This window comes from Tachypleus tridentatus, chromosome 13 (genome assembly GCF_004210375.1).
Source record: "Tachypleus tridentatus isolate NWPU-2018 chromosome 13, ASM421037v1, whole genome shotgun sequence".
In the NCBI taxonomy this organism is placed as follows: Eukaryota; Metazoa; Arthropoda; class Merostomata; order Xiphosura; family Limulidae; genus Tachypleus; species Tachypleus tridentatus.
The window spans coordinates 104,492,153-104,512,278 of NC_134837.1; the positions used below are offsets into that span (position 1 = coordinate 104,492,153).

The window sequence follows — 20,126 nt, forward strand, 5'->3', positions numbered from 1 at the left end:
CCTTAACACGCTTGACCATGCTGGGCCCCGAATTTTATGTCTGGCTGACATTACTGTATAGGAGCCAAACTGTTCTCAGTATAGTTCATTTTGGGTTTTTTTCAGTAGATGGCGTGTCAGTCCAAGGATCTGTTGGTCACTTCCCGTTATCGCAAAAACCAAAAGAAAAAAAATCGCGTTTAACACTTTAGGACCATGGGTGTGTTATATAAGGGTGACAGTCAGACTAGTTGCTGTTAATCGCTAAGCTACACAATAGGCTATCAGTGCTTTGTCTGTCACAGGTATCAAAACCGATCCTTAACTAGCAAACCAATTGCTGAGCTATGAAGAACTGAAAATTAAAGGCCAATATTCAGTAAGACAAGAGTATCCAAAGAGTTAGTGGTGGGTACAACTGACTGACTAGCTGCCCTCTCTCTCTATCTAGTCCCTCGATTATAAATTAGAAACAGATAGGTTACAAATTTTAAGATTATCAGTGATTTTTTGTCACTACAACAGTACTACTTCAATACTTTATAATTTTAAAAATCTTCTTAAGACAGAAATACTTCTCGAATAAAACAGTTAGCATTATATAAATATTAAAGTGTACGTTAAAATTATGAGTCCTTACTGCACATTCTAATGTACCAGTGCAAGTAAAAATATTATACAAATACTTCAATTCTGTAATTGAATGCCTTTACTTCCAAGTAACCTTCTTAATAAATGATATAGTTATTTTTGTTGGTTACTCTATCTAATATTTCTAATTCTAAATAGCGTACTTTTATAACCTTTCTTTTTTTCTCTCTCAAGACCGCTTACAATCGTTGGGACATCTCAGGCCCTAATGCATCACTAGTGGTTCTAGGACAGATTTACTTTCTACATAGTTGTCCTTAATCTAGCAGCAAATAGTGGGATTTACTGTTACATTGTAATGACCCCACTCCTGCAAGGACCAGCATGTAGGGAGATGGAGAAACCCGCGGATGACGAGTCGAGCACCCTAATCACCAGATCATAATAGGCCCATTTCCTTACCAAAATACTTCACGACAACATTTTTTGTGCAATATAGGCTGATTTAAGCAAGAAATAACATGTTCAATAAAAATTTAATAATGTTTTTTTTTGTTTTGCTTGATTACCTGCAAACCATATAACACATTAATTATTCGATTTCATCTGCAGGTTTACGACAGAAACTGAAGCCATAGTAAAAGAATATTTTATGCCCGTAATTCCAATTCTGCTTAGAACACGAGAATATGAAGAAGAGAAGAGACTAAGGGAACAATGTCAGGTCGGTTTCTTAAGGGTCATGTGAGTCGAACGTCATATGTCATTTCAAACTGTGAGATCGTACAGTTGATAGTTAACAATTATTTCACTAATAAAAAAAAGTAGTAACGCAATCATCCACTTCATCAAATAAATTACATTTTATATTCCATGCAAAATAAATGTCGTAATTTTAAATATCAAATGGTTATAAAAGGAAGATTTTTTTCATAACTTAAGTATATCCATGATCTTCCAAGCAAGGAGTCTTGCGATCAGTGTTTCTTAAATGTTTTATGTGTATATGTTACATAACTATTAATTAGACATAAAAAGAAGTGTCGATTCTAAAGCTTTTAACTTTGAGTTCACTGTTACTTAGTACTTATGATCAAAGTATCACTTAGTTTTATGTTGACTACGTAGTATAAATCATTTAAGAAATTGAACGAAAGTCGTATCCAGTTGTGTTTACTTGTTCAGTTTAATAGTTTAACTATCTTAGAATATGGGATACATTTGGACTCAAGTACTCAAATAAAGATATTGACTGTATGTTGTCCATAATATTACTTGTTACCTACTCGACAAAGGTATTAATTGTATGTTGTCCTTTAAAATGACTTGTTATATACACAAACAAAGATATTGACTGTATGCTGTTTCTTATAAAGACTTGTTACGTACTCAAACAAAGATATTGATTATAAATTGTCCTTTAAAATAACTTGTTACATAAGTACGCCCTTATTAATTGTCTCAAGAGGTTTCCATAGATAAAAATAATAAAAATTACTTTTACATAATTACGTGTGTTCCTAACTATTTTGAAACTGTATTTCCATTTCTAGTCACTGCTAGCTGTTGCCAAGAATCTTTTTATCCACTTAGGTGAGTGTCTTTTATTTCTGCTTTAAAAACTATGCGGTTGTTTCTCTGCGTATAAAATAAAGTTTGTTAGTCCTATATTTTACCGTTGCATGATGTTCACAAACATCACATAAAATAACAATGATTCCGTCATTTCCGGAAATTCTACACATTGTTGAGAACGGTTTTTTTTTTCTTTTGACCTAACAACTGAAATAATCGTCCTTCAAAAATATCTGAGACTTAACTTGTATAATTTTAATACCAACCGAAATGTCCTATACTACACTATGTATCAGTCAACCTGTTGTCATGAAACAGAATGGACGTTTCTGTTTTACTTTTGCCTAAACAGTAGAAATAAATCCTTGTTATTTTAAAGTAATAATTTCATTGCATTGCTGATTAATAAAATATATATTTACGCTCTTGTTATTTGACAATAATATATATTTATCTATATAATTTAAAAGTATGATTATAATTATTTTACTTAAAAACATTTTAAAGTACCTTCATGATTAACATTTTTAAGTCTTATTGACAAGGGCCATGCATAGCCTAACGCGTTAAGGCGTGCGCTTCGTCGCGCCAAAACATGCTCCCCCTCCCAGCAGTGAGGGTGTATAATGTTACGATCAATCCCACTATTCGTTGGTAAAAGAGTAGCCCAAGAGTTGGCGGTGGGTGGTGATGACTAGCTGCCTTCCCTCTAGTCTTACACTGCTAAATTAGGGATGGCTAGCACAGATAGCCCTCAAGTTGTTTTGTGCGAAATTCCAAAACAAACTTATTGACAAGTAACGTAGTTACGTGCTGTATATAATATTTCTACACCAGTAATGTTCAATTTCTGAACAGAAAAAAAAATGCCTAAATTAATTAAAATACGTTGAGTTTTATCCTAAAAATATATATAAACTGATTAACAATCATACCAAATAAAAAATACTCTTGGATTTTTTTATACTTTTGAAAGTTATATGATATCAATTTATTGCAGACTAAAGTTTTTTTATATTTTTGAAAAGCGCAATTTTATCTTTCATTTATTTTTGCGCAAAACAAATCCATCTCGTGACGAATCTAGTTTACTATCATCTTTTTCTCTCATAGATGATGTTACACTTCTTTTAAAAGAAGTAATGGCTGAAGCAAGAAACCTCACCAACGCCGAGAGGTACGTACATATTATACAAGTATATATATGTTATTGCAAAATACCACTGCAAGATGGAATCACTACATAAACAGCAACTGAATGGCTCATTTTTGTACATACATTTGCGACTCGGGTTTTAACTTAGGTTAAGTTACAAAACTCATTGAATAATTAGTTTATTAATATAGATTCAATTTTCTGGGTTTGTCTAGCTACATTGTCAGCAAAGAACGCAATTAATAGACGTGTATTAATATAAGTAAGGTACCTCGTTACGTTTCAAGATTTATAACGTTTGAAACTTTTTCGATCCCCGCTGAGGACACAACGATTTTGACCAGTTGTGCAGCTTTACACTAAAACAAAGCAAAAAAAAAAACACTTTAGATATTGAAAAAGTTTTATTCGTACCTATATCATAGAAAGTAGAAAATAAACGAGAAACAATAAATTATATTGATTTATATTTTCACTTGGTTTTAAGCCTAAAATCATAAAGGAACCAATTTTCTGCTATTTAAAGAAAACAATTTAAAAGTAAACATAAAATAGTGATGGTATTACATGATGTTTCTTGTTATTGTTACTTCCTATAGTTTTCTCTTTAGAGTGTATTATTTTGGACTTACGACCAGATGGTAGAAAGCTCGACTCGTAACCTGAGGGTTGCGAGTTCGAATCCGCGTCACACCAATCATGCTCGTCCTTTCAATCAGGGGGGGGGCGTTATAATGTACAGTCAATCTCACTATTTGTTGGTAAAAAATATCCCAAGAGTTGGCGGTGGGTGGTGATGAGTAGCTGCCTTCCCTCTAGTCTTACGCTACTAAATTAGGGACGGCTAGTGCAGATAGCCCTCGTGTAGCTTTGCGCGAAATTGGGAAACAAAAAACAAACTATTTTAGATTAATATTATGCGCAATTCAAAAACTATGCCTATAGAAAAAAAATGTCTGATTTTGAAGTCCATCATTTCAATATATATATAATTTTGGACTTAATAAAAAGTTTAAAAAAGCCAGTACATAACTCGAGTAGTGCCGTCTATTAAATGTAGTAGTAACGGGTGAAAAAAAAAACATTTATGCGAAGTGAAATATAGTTATGTATATATATATATATATCTCCTTAAATATCGTTACTTTGTTTCAAAATGCAACATTTGTTGTGTAGTTTAATAACTGTTTCTGAACTCAGGTGTTCCCTTTTCCTTCTGGACGAAGAACAAAATGAACTGGTGGCTAAAGTGTTCGATGGAAACCTGGCAGATGATGGAACAGAGGTAAAATACACAATTTCTGTGTGTACATTTTGTTTGTAGTGAAGGGAACACATTATTAAACCTGATTTTATTATTTTCAAAGTATTGTCTTACAAAACAATATACGATTATTAGAGCATAATTGATCAACATTAGGCTTTACTACTGGAAAACTAATAGAGTATATTAATAAAAGAACCAATCTTAAAAATTATCTATAGATATCTATCAATTCTAAAAACTAATATTTTAGAGCCTAACTGTATATTTTATGTACTTATTATTTATCTGTATATCCATACATTATTTTGCACCACTCAGTTATTATTAATATATTGTTGTGTCATCTATCGGCGAGTTGTAAAGTTATTTAAATTATCCCAATATTCAGGATATTTATTTTCAACAATATATTAATTTTCGATTTTATTCCTTCATAAACGAAAAAATTGGCATCTAATAGTTAACAAACATTAAGCGCACTGCCAATTGTGGCACATCAACTGAAAGTCCATTTTATTTTGAATTAATTGATAATTGACAACAACTTAGCACACCCTTTAAATGTTAGTACACAACTATACAGGTTTTGGCTATTGTGAGTACTGAACTCCAGATAATATTCATAATACTTATTTTTCTCATCATAGACGACATCCGAAGTGCGGATTCCAGCAAACCAGGGGATTGCTGGCCACGTGGCAACTACAGGTACGCAATATCACTCAAAAAATATATTGATACAAGAGTGCTTTTTTAATATAAAACTGCACGATGAAAACTCTTAATATCAGTATGATAATGTGTTAATATTACTTCTCGGTCGTCAACATGTAAAAATTTTAATCTGAGCTACGTTTTCTGTTATGTATCAAAATGTCTTCCATGTGGAGAGAAATGATGGTGGTTACTCTATTTCCTTCAGATATTAAAAGTAAGAGAAATGTTTTATTATTATATTCGTGCTTCTATATGCACATACGTACTCTGATGCATACATTCATAGTTACGTATGTACTTGTACATATGTTCTTCTATCATTTACCTTATATAGTTTAGTACGAACACTGAATATTTATTCTGTAGTGCCCTTCTAAATATAAGTCGACGTGCCAACTTTTCTGGATCTAAAACACAGCTGCAGTATGTAATTATAAAGCTTTGCCATCTTCAATATAGACGTAAAGTTAAACTTGAAGTCACCAACTGTACAATATATTGTGTTTGTTTGCTTGTTTTCGAATTTCGCTTAAAGCTACACGATTTAGCGGTGTAAAACTAGAGGGAGGGAAACTTTTGGGCTACTCTTTTACTAACGAATAGTGGGACCGAATGTCACATTGTAATGCCCCAATGGCTAAAAGGGCGAGCATGCTTACGATGGGAGGACTTGAACCCGCGACCCTCAGATTACGAGTCGAGCGCGCTAACCACCTGTTCATGCAGGACACGACATCTTGTGGTGTAAAGATTTGAGAGAAACAATAAAACGAGATTCAGTGTTCAAAACTTGTATTTTAAAACGTCAGAGAATAAATGTTAATACATAACCAATAGCGTCCTATCAAAGCAAGCCACCTACGTAGATCAGGGCTCAACAGACCAACCCAGTGATTAATGTTGCTAATTTAACATATTGGTCTAATTAGTAGTATACATTGTCAAAAATGTTTAATGACAAGTCGCTGTTATCGATATTTCCCACCATAACTCAAAATATATTTAACCAGGATAGCCAACTTAAAAGATTTAGGATACTCCTTAACCCTTATACTGAACTAATAATGCAAAATAAAATGAAATGTATTAAAATAATATAAAATGTATTAAATATATATATTAAACATTTAACAAGTACCGTTAATAAAAGTCAAAGTAAGTAAAGAATGTAATATAATTATTTACATGTACAAACTAATTGTTTGTGCCCTATCATGATTCTTTGTCTCCTGAGAAACGTGATACCAATACACTTAAGACAATGTAATCCTCCCTAATAACGTCTAGTCTTGTAAGGGGAGGATATTGAATCATTGTTTGGTTCACCATAAAAGTAATATGTCTGAAACAGATGCTGAAGATTGATCTGGTTTGGGTGTTTAAGGAGCTTACATATAATAGTAAAGCTGGAATTAACCTGTAAAGTAATTATTCCGTTGTTTTCATTGTTTTTCTGGCGTTATGTACATTTTGTTAGATATGGAATATACTTTAGTGATTTTTTTTTTTCAGAATCATCTTTCTCACGCAGATGATCATACCGTTTGATTACGATAATAAATTAAACTTGAATCAATATATTAAGACAGGTGTATCTTTACTGTATATTTTATGATATATTAAGACAGGTGTATCTTTACTGTATATCTTATGATAATATTACTTTCAGGACAGCCGTTAAATATCCACGATGCATACGTTCACCCACTCTTCTACAGGAAGATGGACGAACTAACTGGTTTCAAGACAAGGTAAGTATTGTTAATGATAATTTTAATCAGAAATAATGCATGTAAAAACTTATAATTTTAACTTTAGTAAAGTAGACATAATGTGGTTTTCTGTATGAAACAATGGATAATTACAAGACTTAGTAAAGTAGATATCACGTGTTTTTATATATATGAAACAATGGATATTTACAAGACAAATAACAGCCTCTATTTTATTTCAAAGAAACTGTCACTTTTATTAATAAGTCGTGCAGCAAGTAAAATACACTTATGATTAGCGAGAAAATAAGGCTTAAATATTATATTGAACAGCCACATAAGTAGAATCTCCACTAATAACCTGTCGCTGTGATAAAAGCCTATGTCTTGTTCGATTATAAACCACTTTCCACTTGGTTCATATATTTCAGTAATATTCAAGGCCATCTCATGATAGTCAGTCAGATTGAGATTCACAAAGTGTGCTGACCTACGATGATAAAAGCCACTACTTTGATCCTTGAACCAAATTTGGACAGTATGAGTGCACTGGAAATTTGGACTCACGAAGTTTACACCGCATGTTATTGTGGCAAAAAATTATATTAATTTCTAACTATGTAACTTTTCAGTTATATTACTCAAATACCTTATATTACTTTTACCACTGTTGCTTTCTGTTTGCACTGGCATTATTAAATACTGAATAAGGGTAAAAAGAGAAGATAAATCGCCTCTCTCGCTCTGTTAGGGAAACATATACTAAACATGTACATCATGTTCTACATAGCATGTTCTTTATATTAGCGGAAGAGTTAGCAGAGAACAAAGAATGGTTATACTTATCTGCTTTCCCTTCTTCTCTCAGACTCCCTCATATCTCTTCCTTTATTTATTTGTAACTAGTAATTGATAGAATAAATGCTCATAGTTTGATAAAACACAATCTGTTCTACATGGTAAATGTCTCTGTATTTTTGGTCCTTTCACATTTCTCCAGAACCTGTGTAGGCCAAGTACGCAATAATTATATCCTACCAAATTTGCACTTCCAACTTTCGTTTGTCCGTCGTGGCTTTTCCAGCCACTTGAAGTAGAACATGATGTTTGCTTCGAAGTAGTGAATAGAGATAATGAACTCCAGTATCAGAATCTAAAGTCTAATAGTCCACTTTTCTGTTCAAACAGACACGAGTCTTTCTCCGGAGTCCACCTTCTTTTGCATTCCTTTTTCGTGAGTCGACGCTAGTCAGAATTAACCCTTATTTTTATATATTAGCTCCCACTCTTCCCTTAACCACCAGAATACTTTTTTTCTTTCGTTGACACACACTGTCTTACGCCTGAACGCCCAAATCTGGTACTTCAGTTCACTCACGAAGAAAATAAAAGATATGGATTCTACTGACTAGCACAGCTAGCCCTCGTGTAGCTTTGTGCGAAATTCAAAACAAACTTGTAATAGTTTTAAATAACACGGTTGGTCTTGTAGTTTAGATTCTTGTAATTTCAGTTGTTCTCTGAAGTATTTTACTCCATCGTCAACAGTGTTCAGATTTACTTTGGATGTTATTGTTGTTGGTTTTTGTCCTTTTAAAGAAACCATTGCAATGACAATTTTCCTACGCATGATTTTACCCCTTTCAGCAGCTTATAAAGATAATTTAACAGTCTCGTTATTTTCTCTGTATTTGTACTCAACCGTTCATTTAACGTATGATGAAATGTCACTATTCAGACGACATCATGTATTTTCTATTTTTTCATCGTTCATGGTTTAAGCTTTAAACACTAGTAGAGTGAGTTTTACTGCTTGTGTTTGGTTAAAACTGTCATATGCTACTTTATAATATCCTTTGCTTGGTATATTTTGGAATAATTCAGACCGAACCACTATTGATGAAATCGGTCAGTTGACTCATGCGTTTGTTGTAATTTATAAGCCAGTCTATTCCTTTTAAGAACATTCACCAACGCTTCGTGGTCGGCTTTCCAAACGAAAGACACATTACATATTCGTTGTTACTGTTTATTTTCTGAAAACAGATTTTTATCAGCCAAGGAAACAGTTAATGACACTCCTGCTAGAGGGGACCCCTATCGTGACCAGTTTAATAGTCTAAAATAATCTTTAACGGACATATTGTTTTATATGCTTGTTTTAGTGTGACTAAATTTCTGTGGTCACCTGGCACACCATATAGTCAGTGTGTTTTCATATTTGGTTTAGAAAATATGCTACAAATGTGTTTAAGATGGAGAGCCTAATAAACTGGCTAACTAGTATAGGTGGTCTTCGATAAATTACAATTATTATGTCCATACATAACAATATTTCGGTACACAAAATGCATAACTTTTTCTAACTGTCATTTTTATTAATTGATCACTCATAAAGGCAAAAATATGTTGTATGACTTTTAATAATGTTGTAACACAACATTTGTTGTATTAACAAAGTAATTTAACAGGAACTAAATGTGGTAAAGTGAAGTAAGACAACTCCTTTCGGTAAAACGGCCACCCTTGTATATCATCAGTTATGACGTGCTGTCATCTAGAGTGAATTATGTGACTATTTCTTACGTGACACCATATATAAACACTGTTTTTAAACAACGTTGGTCGAAGGTGAACATTATTAAACTTTTATGCTTACCAAGTAGGTGTCTCAATGAATTTCATTTCATTGCTTTAGAACAACGAGCAATTTCAAACTCCAATATATCCCATGAAACAAACACAGCTTAAATAACGTTCAGTGATATAGATCTATATATATATACATGTGATTGCTTTATGATGAATGACTGAGGACTGAGGGTAAGACGGTCGGAGGAGTCACTGACTTTTACTTTCTTTATAATGTGTGATCTGTTTACACTGCTACCACATTATAGATAATAAACAACTCGGGCATGGAGCGCGGTCTTTCAGACCCCTGCTAATAATATTTAAGTACATTTGCTAAATACAGCATTTATTTCAAATTTTAGTTGTTATGAGTTATATGACGGCTATCCTACAACATCTTGCGGGGCCGTTTTATCTAAACTTATAGGTAAAATGGCTCACAATATCGTAAGACAAGCATTTTATAGTACCTGATAAAATGTCTGTGTCGAGTCTTAGCTTTAACTATAAATAACATTTATGATAAACAAGGATTCATTTTAAAACTTTTATGGTTTCCATGACATTCATCAATATTGGCTGTTTTAACCCCCTTTACCCTACTTGTTGTGAAACTCATTCTAAAAGGTTGTGTTTTAAACAGAGCTCACTGTCTAATGTCTTACTGTGAAAAAGTGTAGACATTCTTCTTGCATAAGGAACGATGTTTGTTTATACTTTAATGTTTTAGACAACTGTGATTTAAAGTTATTCGATTAATGACCACTTGCTTTTCTTACAGGAATATTCTCTGCTTCCCAATCAAAGACGAAAAAGGTTTGTAATTGTAGATCTCCTTAGGGTTTCGTCTCAGTGTTAATTTAGTATACATGAAATTAAACTTATGTAAACTGTACTTATGTGTTAATAACAAAAACTAGTTACTATGTTTTTAATTAAATATTAGACTTAAACAACAATAATAAATAACTTCCAATGCAAGATTTTCGTTTCCTTTCCTTAAAAATGATATATATATATATATATATATATATTAATTTATTACATCTCTATACCAATTAAGCTATTCTTTCTACTTTATCCACCTTTCGTATTAACGTTTACAAATTATGTTGTTCAAAATTAACTTTTAATTATAAAAATTATGCTATAATTTGAATTTTATTTTTGTATTACTAGAAAGGTTAGTCTCGTGTCTTGCAATAAACATAATAATTTGAAGATACAACTTACTTCATACGTTAATAGACTTGTTGTAAATTGTCTAAAGAATGTATTTTTACAACTGTGTTCTCTGATATTGTATATAATCATTGAAGGAGTAATTGGTGTGGCTGAGCTGTGCAACAAAGTCAATGGAAGATTCTTTACTTTATTTGATGAAGAAATTGCAAAAGCCTTTTCAATATACTGTGGAATAAGTATTATGCATGTAAGTAGAAATAATTTTTATTACAAATTTATTTAAGTGATAGAAAATAATTAATCAGCTGTGAATTACTAAACGTGAAAAAAGTATCGTTTGGAATGTCCATTTCTGATGTATAATGCACACCTTTGAAAAATAAGAACAGATGTGCTTTTTTTGTCATCTTTCGTTACTCGTTGAACTATATTTCTAATAGAGATGTCATGATCTTGTATTTTGATGGGTTATTTTTTCTGTAATTGCAGTCTCTTATGTGGAAGAAGGTTCGGGATGCACAGCACAGAAACAAACTGTCCAACGAATTAATGATGTATCACATGCAGGTAAATGTAACCCATTAATTACAAAAGTTGTGAGAAATGTCTGAAATGTATATTCATTGACAGAGTAAGTACAAACTTAGTGTGAACAAAATATATAATATCACATTTATCTTGCTTATTATGTTTGATTTATGAGGTTGAAGTTTATCATTTGATCTCTCATATGACACACACATTGAAACTTCAACCAAAGCTGAAATTTATCAAGATACGTTTGTTTCCACTCTGTAACTTTACTTTACACAGTGTGATCAAGACCAAATTTCAGTGTTTGTTTTGTTATGTAGACTAACTGATTGGAAAAACATCTATTTAACTCCAAAACAATTGAGAATAATTTCATGGCTCTTGTTTACTAGTGTTATCCCCTTTCTATTCTGGTCTTTCAAGTAACCACATTTGTTCATTAGTTTGCCCAGTGAGTGCATCACTCGAAAGTACATATTTAACCAAATGCCTGTTGCTACCACAGGTATTAACTGCTATTATTATTATTATTATGGCCTCAATTTTTTATTGACGTCACTGTTATAACAGGTATTCATATTTACAGTTACTAGTGCAGGTATTATTTTTTTCTTCACCCTCCAGGTGACACAAGAAGAAGTTCTACGACTCTGCCATTATTCTATTCCTTTTCCAGAAACTTTCCACAAGGATTTCAGCAAGTTCATTTACACTCCACGCTCTCTCCCTACGTCGGACACTGCTCTGGTAACTTCATAACTGGGTGTTTAATAATTTATTTAACATTATTATTGAGATTTTACTGTATGTTTGTCGTTGCTTTTTTTTGAGGGGTGGGGTGTCTTTTCATTTTAAATAACAGTTTTACTACTTATTCTAAAATAAATTATGATTCTTAGATTTTGAAAGAAATACTGAGAAAATTCTATGGAACTGTAGAAATCAGATTGGTGTCAGACTGTTCAAATAAAATCTTTACTGAAGTGGATACCTTGAAATATTAATATATATATATATATATACTTTAAATATCTGTGCCTTTTTGTTCCTAAAAACTGTTTTTTATATAATGCAACTACCCCATCCTGTTTTAAAATTTAATAATTAACTAACTGAGATAATACAACCATACAGTTTTCAACGTCTTTTAGCCAAACTCAAACAGTTTTTACTAACATATCAGTAGACTTCTAAATTTGTACATTAGTAGCTCTTAGCACAATTAACCGACATTCGATTTCAGTCCATTTTCGATGCAAACGTCCACAATTACAACAACGATGGTATCCGTTATCATGATCTTTACCTACATTATATTAGCTATAGGTGTGAGATGCACAATATCTTTAACATGCACTTATACTTCTTTCTTTTACTAAGTCTGTAATTAAGCTTCACTACAATCATTGAATTGGTCTCTAAAACCAAACGATGCCCTGAGCCTTTTGTTACACAGTTGCCATTTAAAGAGATAGCACTACAAGCTGGAGTGAAAAACAAAACATACCAATAAAAACTAAATAGAGGAACAATATGTTGAAAACTGCATGAATATATTTTCTCGGTTATCTAATTATTAAAATTTAAAATAGGAAGGATAACTTTGGACCACACACCATTTGAACCTCTATCTTCAATAATATATTGTAATTGTTTCACATATTTTTGAGAGGAAGTTATCTGATTTTATTTACTATACAGGTATTTATGTTTACGTATTTTAATATATTTTATATGAGATATGGTCTGCTATCTTAACAGTGTAAATAAGACGGATGAATATTTTAAGTTTTATATAATATTATAAAAAAAATTGAAGCTGTGGTATACATCTTCATTATTATAAACTGGATAAATTATTTCAGGCTGTAATGAGTATGTTCGATTCCTTGGGTATGATGGCTCGATGGAGAGTGCGAAAAGAAACTTTGGCCAGGTAAGCTGAATGATACTAATTAAGAAAAAACGGTAAGTTAAGACACACGCAGCACGTCTTACGTAATGCAAGTATATAGAAACGAAATGATTTATAATATCTTGCAAATGTTACAAGTACCCATAAACATCAAAACTGATAAAGTCCAAACAAGTTGTAAATAATTGTATTTATTGTAAAAGTATGCTGCGTTATATAAATTTATGGCTTTATCACTTGTATATGAGTAGAGTACCATTTCTTTTAAGTTTTAAGACTTTATAAGTTTGATACTTATCAAAATTTCCTTTTGCTATTTCATTGTAGTCTACGCAGTTTAGCTTATGCAAAGTACAAACTCATAAATAAAAAGAAACTATATATATTGAAAATGTTAAGAGCATTTTGAATGGAAGTGAGATTGAAAACGTTATATGATACTAAAACAGATGATTGTTGTTGTTTTTCTACAATACCCTAACTCTAGATTTGTCCTGATGGTTAGAAAGGGTTACAGAGATCCACCTTACCATAACTGGACACACGCATTCGCTGTTGGTCATTTTTGCTACTTGTTGTTGAAAAACCTCAACTTGATGGAAAGTTATTTAACGTAAGATCCCGACTTTGTTTCACCTTTGTTGAGGTCAGACAAAATTGTAAAACGTTTTTTTTAATTGAAAAACAAGTTATAAAAAAACTAATATGCATAAGCTGTTTCAGGTACCATCTGGAATGTAAATATGTTTTATTTTTCTTGATGGTTATGGTTCTATTCTTAGAATAAGTCTTTAAGTCACCTCAATTCAACAGAACGCATGATATTGTTTTGGGGGTTCATTGAACGTTTAAAAACAAGTAAAATAAAGATCAAGATTCTGTTATGTTTAAAACTAAGTTTCTAGAAAATGAAACCAGGGATGAGAAACTGAAACACGTTCAAGTTTTCAATTTCAGTTTGAAATCTGAAAAAACAACGACTTCTAATTCGATTCAAGTTTTTTTTTATATATTTTAGATTCGAGTTCCTTTTTTGCTCTCAGTATTTTAGTTTTCAATTCAATTCAGTTTCGACTTCAATTCCAATTTTTCATATTTTTTTTAAATGATTATTAATTTCTTCTGCTGCAGTATGCAGCATGACTTTATTATATATTTGCATTCGCACCTAGTTTTGAAAGATAACTTTTCATATCTATATATGAGTATTTGTTGTTGTTTTTATTTAATATTTATAAGTGCCACACTTTGGCAACTTTATTTTTTCCTTCTCATGTCTCTTTTCTTCTATCTTCCTGGGTGATGAGGCACTGTGTTTGTATCTTTCTATTTACTCTTCTTATTCTTCTGTTCAATTACTTTATAAAGACACATTTAAGACCAATGCTAATAAAACCAACGTATTTAACAGAAACCCATTCATTCTTTCCAATATTTTTATTTACATTTCTTGTTTTATTTAAACTCTTTAATAGTTTTTAGTTCATTGTTTTATAAGCATATCAAGTTTTAAAATAGGAATAATAAAAAGGGGCTTATAATACAGTTCCTTTATTATATAAAAAAATACAAGCTTACAAGTTGAAATTAAAGTAAACAACTAAGATATTCTCAATGTTTTCATGCAACAAACTGCTTCTTTGGGGGACTTAAAATCATTTTAAAAATAGAAAATAACCTTTCTTCACTTACTTGTATCACTAGAACAGTATACACAACTATGGCCAATTTGTACAAGTGTTCACGCTGTAACTTCGTGGAGTTCCACTATGAAGTTAGATTGCCGCACGCCGGAATTCTTTCAGTATTCGCAAAGTCCTTCAGAGCCGAAGTGGCCCGGCATGGCCAAGCGTGTTAAGGCATGAGACTCGTAATCTGAGGGTCGCGGGTTCGCATCGCTGTCGCGCCAAACATGCTCGCCCTCCCAGCCGAGGGGGCGTTATAATGTGACGGTCAATCCCACTATTCGTTGGTATAAGAGTAGCCCAAGAGTTGGCGGTGGGTGGTGATGACTAGTTCCTTCCCTCTAGTCTTACACTGCTAAATTAGGGGCGGTTAGTACAGATAGCTTTGGAGTAGCTTTGTGCGAAATTAAAAAAAAAATCAGAGTCGAAGCAATAGCCTTTTTGGAATACTCACGTTTTTCTTGCTTTATGCAGCCACTTTTAGCATGTTTTCTAATTCGTCCCCTATTCCTTTGATGTTTTCACCTGAATGAGCTGAAGAACTTTGTAACAGCTAGTGTTCTTATTTGAAGAAAGTCTTTGTTAATGATTTGGGCATTAATGGTTAGCACAGGTCTATCCAGATGAGATGCAGTGTCACTTTCCAGTGAAAACATTCTGTTTTGCAGCTCTTCACGCATTTGCTTTACAATTTCTGTAGCTTTTTCATCAACTAAAGTCGAAATTTTCTTCCAATCCATTGTTGTGTTTAGCACCTTTTTAATTGGATTGATCATTTTACACAAACCATTGTTCTCTACTGCAGAGAAAGGTCTCCCATTTAGGGTTGCCAACTCATAGCTTTATTAAACGTTTTTATGCCCATTGGAATATTTATTGTTGGACAAAAACACCCGTGAATGGTTTTTGTGCATTTGATGTCACTTCGTCTTGAGCTGGACCATATTGTGGGAGTGATGTTTTCATGGTTGAAGCTTCGCATCTTTTTACTACATTTTCAAATTCTTCTTTACGGTGTCTCTCCAGATGTTTTGTTAGATTAGCAGCACAAGGATGCTTCAAAACCATAGTTCAAATAGTTACATTGCAAGTTGCTTTAACGTGTTCGCGAGAACCAGCGATTGTGAAATATGAATAAACTTCGTTAGTTTTGTAACGCCCTGTATTTGAAAAGGGTAGGAAACGTAAAAAAATGGCGACCAGAAAAAAATATGCAAAGGAAAGATCTTCCTCGATAAGATATAGATGGACTAAGTAATGTTCACTATTTCTCTCTAACTTTATCTACAACACAAACAAACAAAAAACTGCCAGGTATTACGATTTAAAATATCTCTGTCCCAATTGCATAAAAACAGAGATAATCGAGGGTGCTCAGAAAACTCCCATCTCTTCACTCCGTTCATGAGATTTGTTTTTCCGTGTATGCTGCCTGAGAAAAAAAAATGTGTTTGTTTTCTTATAGCAAAGTCACATCAGGCTATCTGCTGAGTCCACCGAGGTGAATCAAACTCCTGATTTTAGAGTTGTAAATTCGTAGGCTTACCGCTGTCCCTACGGGGGACAAAAGAAAGAAAAAATTAAGCAAGCAACTATCAGCGAAAGAGAGCCGGGGACAGGCGTCCATTGATGAGTGTGAGTATCGTACACAAAATTTGCGACCAATATTGAACTTAGGGTCCGTCAGGGCGGTGGGGATCCGTAGATACTATGCCAGATTTTTGGTGTAGAGGAAACAGGAAAACCCACTTTCACTAGTTGGCGTCAGTGAAGCCAGATAGTGTCTATTAAGTTGACTTGAAGAAGGAATGGTTGGCAATTTGAGCTGACTTCCCTGCTGATCCTGGTGAATATGAATACTATAGGCTTAAAGCGTCTGATATTTTCTGTGTTATGACTCAGTTCGAATTCGATGGGCATCAAGCGAGGCTGCGGATATGTAACTGCTGGCAGCTGTGCAAAGGAGTTCCAGAACAGGATAATGGATGATGGTGAATCAGCATTCCGGTTCCGCGGGAGAGTGGGTGGTGGTGATTCGGTATCCCGCTCATCTGTCGTCTAGGTAGCCTTTCTTCACCGATAAGTTCTAGTTTGAGTCGCTTGTGATACTAAGGAGCAGATATTGATATGTTCGGTAGAAGTCGAGGCATTGTTTGTAGTGGTATCCAGAATTGTAGTTTGAGTACTCTGTGATATCTTGCTGTATTAGTCGGTTTGCGTACTTTTCCTGGTTGTTTGTTAATTGAACGGTAGATTGATGGTTGGCTTTGGCAAGTCGTCAGGTGATGGTCTTTGTTATGGTTGTATGGAGGGTATAGGTATCGTGGGTTTGACTCTACGACGACGAGTGCGTTCGGCACTAAAGTGGAATATATGATAGTAACATCCATTACGTAGCATATAGTCAGCACTCTTGTACTTTTAGAGACAATCAGGTAAATGGCGTGTAACTTAGATTTGGTTTGACTTTCAATAGCATTCTTGATTTATTCAGTGTGGATAGATGGTTCGACGCCTCTAAGGAAAACAGAGAAGAGGTTGTTGGGGCTCTTAATGGGCGAACAGCTATCATTAGTTTCTGTGTTCCAGGGTTTGCATAGGTAGGTTAGGTCTTCAGGTGTAGAGAGCTGGAGAAGAATTCTGCCTCGACGAAGGATTGGGGTTCTGAAAGAGTCGATGGTTGCACCAAGCTTGGCCTGGGCGATAAAAGTGGCTATTTGTAGCTGCGTAAAGTGTGACGGGAGTTCGTCGACGATTAGCTGAGTAACGTCAAGTGCCTCCTTCAGTAGGCTCAGTTGGCTCACTGCACATAATTTCCCTTGATAGTCGACGATTAGCTGAGTAACGTCAAGTGCCTCCTTCAGTAGGCTCAGTTGGCTCACTGCACATAATTTCCCTTGATAGTCGACGATTAGCTGAGTAACGTCAAGTGCCTCCTTCAGTAGGCTCATTGGCTCACTGCACATAATTTCCCTTGATAGTCGACGATTAGCTGAGTAACGTCAAGTGCCTCCTTCAGTAGGCTCAGTTGGCTCACTGCACATAATTTCCCTTGATAGTCGACGATTAGCTGAGTAACGTCAAGTGCCTCCTTCAGTAGGCTCAGTTGGCTCACTGCACATAATTTCCCTTGATAGTCGACGATTAGCTTAGTAACGTCAAGTCCCTCCTTCAGTAGGCTCAGTTGGCTCACTGCACATAATTTCCCTTGATAGTCGACGATTAGCTTAGTAACGTCAAGTCCCTCCATCAGTAGGCTCAGTTGGCTCACTGCACATAATTTCCCTTGATATATCATGGCCTAGTTCATGTAATATTATACTTTAAAAATGTTATAGAGGAAAATATTTTAATTATAAGTAGTTTTCTAAGGAGACAAAAGAAACAGTCAAAATACCGAGTAATTTTGCCGTGTATGGATGTTTCAATAATGAGAAAAGAACAAGTTAAAATGGGAACTTGTTACTTCCGGTTTTGTAAGGAAAGAAGACATAAAAACGCATTGGATTAATACGTAGGGACAATATCAACATCGATAATCCTCTCAACATTTCACAAAGAATGATTATGCTGAGGATATGAAGTCGTGTCTTTTGAGGATCCCAAATCAAAGAAATAAAAGACTATTAAAGGGGGATGCAGTGCCATCTCTATTCTTATACAAATCTATTTGTGTGTTAAGCTTAAACGTGTTTATTTGTTGAATGAATAAACTTCATGAAAATTTTATGTAACAAATCGATGTAATAGTATATGTCTTAACTAGCTACCTTTACATTTCTAACGTCGAATGGACTTTCTCAAGAAATAATATATCAATAAAGATTCCCTGAATACTGTAAATAAAGTAATAATGAAATTACTGAACAAATACACTGAGTAAACAGAGAATCTGTGTGACAGATGTGATACATAGGGTATCACATAAATGTACTGGTGAAAAGTGCTAAAAACTGAGTGTTACTGTTGTTATTGTTATTGTTGAATTATGTAATCATGATTTACATAAAATAATTTCAATCGTCATTTGTCTGTATTGGTTACCTTCTTTTCTACTATACTCTGTAATATTACTTAGTAATTTCGTCCGTATTTAATCTATATGTAATTTCATCTTAAAATTATATGTGTGTATATATATACAAACAGTATATGTGCATGTGTGTGTGTGTGTTTTACCCCTTCAATTGTACTCTAAAAGTGGTTCTTTTAAATCATTTATATCACGATAACTGAGAAACATATATCATTAGAAAGAATCTTACATTACACATAATTGTCAAAAGTGTTGTCTGTTATTCACTGCACCCAGCAGTATTGCATCTGAGTTTTGGGAGATTACACTCTCCAAACGTGCTATTTAGTATCCAAGTGGTAAAAGGTCAAAGGTGCCGCTTCTTTCTCGATTTTGTTCCTTGTTGTCACATCTACAAATAAAGTCAACGGTCACTTTCCAGGAAGCAGCAGTCTCATTAAGGAATTAATAACTTACAACAAGAAATTTAATACAGTAGGACAAATTAAGTTTGTTTTATTTTTGAATTTCGCACAAAGCTTCTCGAGGGCTATCTGTGCTAGCCGTCCCTAATTTAGCAGTGTAAGACTAGAGGGAAGGCAGCTAGTCATCACCACCCACCGCCAACTCTTGGACTACTCTTTTACCAACGAATAGTGGGATTGACCGTCACATTATAACGCCCCCACGGCTGAAAGGGCGAGCATATTTGGCGCAACGGGGATGCGAACCCGCGACCCTCAGATTACGAGAACACGCCTTACTTAACGCGCTTGGCCATGCCGGGCCGACAGATTAAAAGAAAGGTTAATGAGGTCAATAAGAATGTTGGGGAAAAGGAAAATGGGTACCCGAACACAAATGAAAGGCCCAGTCTGAACTGAAGGTTTGTGTTTATTAGGAGACTAACACGTTTAGCGAGTGATTGGTTGGTTGGTTGATTTGGTGTTTTATGGCACAAAGCAGCTAGGCTATCTGCGCCAAACATCGAGTGACCCCCCACCAATGAAAAGTTAGGTATTCGAAAGTTTCCCGTGAAAAACCGAAATACATACCGATATTTTTTATCAATTCGAGCTCAATCTCAGTTTTTATATTATTTCAATTTAAGTTTTTTTTTAAAAAATTCGATTCTATTCCCACCCCTTCCCCTCTATTTCG

General features: G+C 33.8%; 1 protein-coding gene across 4 annotated transcripts in view; it reads left to right on the top strand.

Moving 5' to 3' along the window:
• Positions 1-20,126, top strand: part of LOC143237851 (cGMP-dependent 3',5'-cyclic phosphodiesterase-like) — a 77,315-nt gene that overhangs the window by 46,066 nt on the left and 11,123 nt on the right. For all 4 annotated transcript variants that reach the window (XM_076477530.1, XM_076477529.1, XM_076477528.1 and 1 more), the window contains 12 exons: positions 1,183-1,294; positions 2,124-2,163; positions 3,259-3,322; positions 4,502-4,586; positions 5,216-5,276; positions 6,955-7,036; positions 10,413-10,447; positions 10,951-11,063; positions 11,306-11,383; positions 11,975-12,097; positions 13,216-13,286; positions 13,753-13,878. In XM_076477530.1, the coding sequence (XP_076333645.1) occupies positions 1,183-1,294; positions 2,124-2,163; positions 3,259-3,322; positions 4,502-4,586; positions 5,216-5,276; positions 6,955-7,036; positions 10,413-10,447; positions 10,951-11,063; positions 11,306-11,383; positions 11,975-12,097; positions 13,216-13,286; positions 13,753-13,878 (990 nt within the window). The remainder of the gene's footprint in view (positions 1-1,182; positions 1,295-2,123; positions 2,164-3,258; positions 3,323-4,501; positions 4,587-5,215; positions 5,277-6,954; positions 7,037-10,412; positions 10,448-10,950; positions 11,064-11,305; positions 11,384-11,974; positions 12,098-13,215; positions 13,287-13,752; positions 13,879-20,126) is intronic.